The 4,027-nt window shown below is 36.3% G+C and overlaps 1 protein-coding gene across 2 annotated transcripts in view; it reads right to left on the reverse strand.

The window, feature by feature from the left end:
- Positions 1-3,895, reverse strand: part of LOC107672881 (zinc finger protein 706-like) — a 5,669-nt gene extending 1,774 nt beyond the window's left edge. The window contains exons 1-2 of one of the 2 annotated variants that reach the window (XM_016466259.1): positions 3,754-3,889; positions 2,751-2,886 (exon numbers count right to left, since the gene is read on the reverse strand). In XM_016466259.1, the coding sequence (XP_016321745.1) occupies positions 2,751-2,886; positions 3,754-3,887 (270 nt within the window). In that variant the 5' untranslated portion in view covers positions 3,888-3,889. Of the gene's footprint in view, positions 1-2,743; positions 2,887-3,753 lie in introns of both variants that reach the window. The other variant, XM_016466260.1, reaches the window with a different exon arrangement.
- Between the last annotated feature and the right edge of the window lie 132 nt (positions 3,896-4,027).

The raw sequence follows: 4,027 nt of genomic DNA on the forward strand, positions 1-4,027 counted from the left end.
CACACACACACACACACACACACACACACAGAGTATAACTTCAGTAAAACTAACTCGTTGTTTATTAGTACTTATAAAGCACATATTAATGTCTTATTCTGCATCACCATAATTTAGATCCCTTAAACCTACCCCACACCTAAACATCAGAACTACCTAACTAACTATTAATAAGCAGCAAATTAGAAGTTTATTTAGGCAAAAGCCATAGTTAATAGCTAGTTAATAGTAAGAATGGTTCCCCAAACTAATATATATATTAGTGTTGTAAAACTAATTAATCGCATCCAAAATAAAAGTTTTTGTTTACATAATATATGTGTGTACTGTGTATATTTATTATGTATATGTAAATACACACACATGCATGTATATATTTAAGAAAAATATGTATTATATTACATATATTAAATATATTTATGATATAATTTATATTAATATAAATATATACATGTAAATACATGTAAATATTTTCAAAATATATACTGTATGCGTGTGTATTTATATATACATAATAGATAAACACAGTACACACACATTTTTTGTAAAAAACTTTTATTTTGGATGCAATTAATCGTGATTAATCATTTGACAGCGCTAATTACACTGAACAAAATTATAAACGCAGCACTTTAGTTTTCAGAGGCGGACAGTAACTAAGTACATTTACTTGAGTATTGTACTTAAGTACACTTTTCGAGTATCGGTACTTTACTTGAGTATTATTTTTTCTGGGAACTTATAACTTTAACTTCACTACATTTGAAAGACAAATATTGTACTTTTCACTCCACTACATTTCTATCAAGGTCCTCGAAGTAGAAAGTCGTTACTATGTAGCAGCCTTGAAAGTCAGTGGGTGATTTCTTTCTTCTCTAAAACATGGCTTTCTTTTTTTCAGACAGTTTATCAGTAATCACTCTTGTGGGACTACATGAAGTGATTTCCCAGCATTCTTTGAACACTGACCAGCTGCAAATGTGATATTTATTTATAACAATTCAATAATAAGAAGTTAATATTGTGGTATATATTAGACACAATATTGTCTGATTTTGCTAAATTGTGTAAGTGAAAATATATATATATATATAATACAGATCGTTTCAAATCAGCTCAAAAACTCATTATGAAACTAATTAAATGTAAGCTGTAATGCAGCTCTACAGAAGTCATTAATCAGCTCAATTCAGTTCACCAACAGTGTCATTATTGCAAAGTTCATCAATTATGAAACAAGTTCAATTCCTCTATAAGCAACTCTACAGAAGGCAATAGTGTCATAATATTGTTAAAGTCAGTTCAGTGTTAATTCAGTTCAATAATGTCTATGTTGCCAAGTTAGTGTCATTATAGTGTTCAATTTTTAGTTTCTCATCCAATAGTGTCAGTGCAGTTAAATTGGTAATATTGGTGAATATTAACGGTCTTAATATTAAACCCTAACTGAGCAAGTGAAAGCTGACAGCAGCGGAGAGAAAAATCTTCCCATTTTAGCGAACTCCACTGAGAGATTCTGCTCAAATAAAAGAGTGACAGCCAGTCTGTGTTCCTTCACGAAAACCGCTTGTGCTACAATATAAAGTCTTTTATCATTTTGATAGAAACAAATGCTAACAATTTGGAGTCATTGCAATTAAGTTCAGGAATTTCACTGTTTTGGCTTTTGAGAGAAGCTTTTACCAGTATTTCATAATGTAGAGAGTGTTTTAATTGTATATGGTAAATATAATAAATCAGGAAACCCTGCATGTGAGTTGACGTTCTCTTAATATCTTGCTTACATGACAGTGCAAAAATTCTAATGCAATGCAAAGATTAATTTTTCAAATGAGGACAATCCTAATTAATAACTGTGATTATAGGTCAGATAAGCATGATTATTTGTTTAGTCATTAATGTGCAGCTCTAAAATATACATACAGTATTATAAAGGTGCGGTCGCATTTACCATTGTCTGCCACTTTTCACAGGGAAAAATTTCAATAGGAATCCAGGCGATGAGGAATTTCACTAAAGATTTCCCCACACAGATTTCACAACAGGTTCAAGTTGGTCATGTCAATTCACCGCATTACCCAATAGAAAGCTGCCAGCTTTGATGACGACGTCTTTGTGAGATTTGCAATAGACAATAAATAGGCTTTTCGCTAATGTGACCGCAGCTTCAAGAAACTGAATGCAGTGTCTTTTCTGGGAGTGAGTGGACTGCTTTAGCGGCAGCAACAAATGCATGTGTACAGCTATCCATTGTAATTACGACAGTGACATATTCACGACTTTCGCAAATTTCATTCACTTAACTGTCTGAGGCTCCGCAGTCACAAAAATACACAAAACTAAAGGTAAAATGGGTTGCCAACATCATTCGATGTTTTGTGCCCATGAATCTCATGTGTGGCTCTCAGTTACCGGTAACTGGTAGAAGGTGTACTGACAAGTCAGATTTGTTACCTACAGTGAATAACTCTCATAGTCAGAGACAAGTTACAGCTTGAGAACAAAATTTCCCAACACATTCATTGCCTACACACACCCATTTATAAAATCAGCTTTATATCGACAGCATGCAGGGAAAACACGGGTTTCTTTCTTTGGGCCGTGTTCAGAAAATGTCCAAAGTGTATACAATTAAGTTCAAAAAGCATAAAAAGTGCAATCTGTCATAAGTGGGAATTGAAACTTGGTTGAAAAGAACCTCTAAGGATGATCTGTTGGGGTAAAAATAACCGGCTATAATTACCACTGACCCTGCAGACGCCACATGTGAACACCAGCGCCGCTTTCGCCGCGGTCTTCTGGTCGTGGCCTTTGGATTTCTTGATCTCTGCCTGCTTCTTGGCGTTTTTCTGCTGAGACTGGATTTTCTGGTGTCCACGAGCCATGCTGTTGGATGGAAGACAAACTGACGTCAACAACATATTACAGAGTCAAGTATGAGTCACACAGACAATGGATTTACATACTCGGCTATCAAGAACAAACAAGACACAGAATCAACTGCAATACAACATCATTGTGTGTGTGTGTGTGTGCCAGTTATCTAGCAACAAACCAAACTCCACATCATTTATTGTGCTAATAAAAATTCAGTCAGATAAAACTCCAGCAGGACTGTGTCTCGTCTCCTATTGAGGGCATATCAGGCTTATCAAACACTTTAGTGTACACCATGTTCTGCCTTTGGCTTAGTTTAACACAATAACAATGTCAGGCAGCTGATGTTGTTGCTCGACACAGAAACCACAGAGTGATCGGAAGACACAAGCTGCTCCTTATGAATATTACAGTAGAATAATAATAGTCTCCAGTTAACAGCTATTCCAGTATGTTATACTTCCTAAATAAAGAATAATATATTAGCACACAATAAGAGCGAGTTTTAATGTTCAATGTTAGCTGTTTGTGAGCTAGCTGTCAATGTACATTAAAGGTTCGTTAGCACATTAGCACTATTTCACACTACATCACCCACGTATGTCGATAACCAGAGGTTAAAAAGACATTCAGGAGCTTGAAAACGAAATATCAAATATGTAAAACATCGCATTCTTTTAAGTGTTTAGGTAGATTAGTGAGTAAACATACTGGGCTTAGTTAACAACACCATATGGTTAGCCAGCTAGCATGCTAAGCACACCAACAAAACCAGACCTTTCGACACACCAACATTCCCGCAAACCGCGTGAATAGGGGTTGATAAAATACGACTATATGTTCTTTTCTATCTAGAACTAAGTATTTTGGGCATACCTGGCGAACAGATGAGATCCGTTGGCAGCTCGGAGCTTGTTAAGTGTCCCCCCGCACGCTTCTGACAGCTGAGCGCTTCTCCTGTAGTTCCTGCACTGACCACAGCAGCGGCGCCGAGCGCTAGAGAGCCGCATGCGCCCCGCGTCCGCATACTATTCTGCTACTTTCTCGAAAGTATGTACTTTTTCTTCACAGAAAGAGTACATGCTTTTAGGGCATAGTATAAGTGGGCGAATTGGGACGCAGCACACGTGATTGTCTTGAAGGTACTGTG

This window comes from Sinocyclocheilus anshuiensis, unplaced genomic scaffold (genome assembly GCF_001515605.1).
Source record: "Sinocyclocheilus anshuiensis isolate Anshui unplaced genomic scaffold, SAMN03320099.WGS_v1.1 scaffold132, whole genome shotgun sequence".
NCBI classification, from domain to species: domain Eukaryota; kingdom Metazoa; phylum Chordata; class Actinopteri; order Cypriniformes; family Cyprinidae; genus Sinocyclocheilus; species Sinocyclocheilus anshuiensis.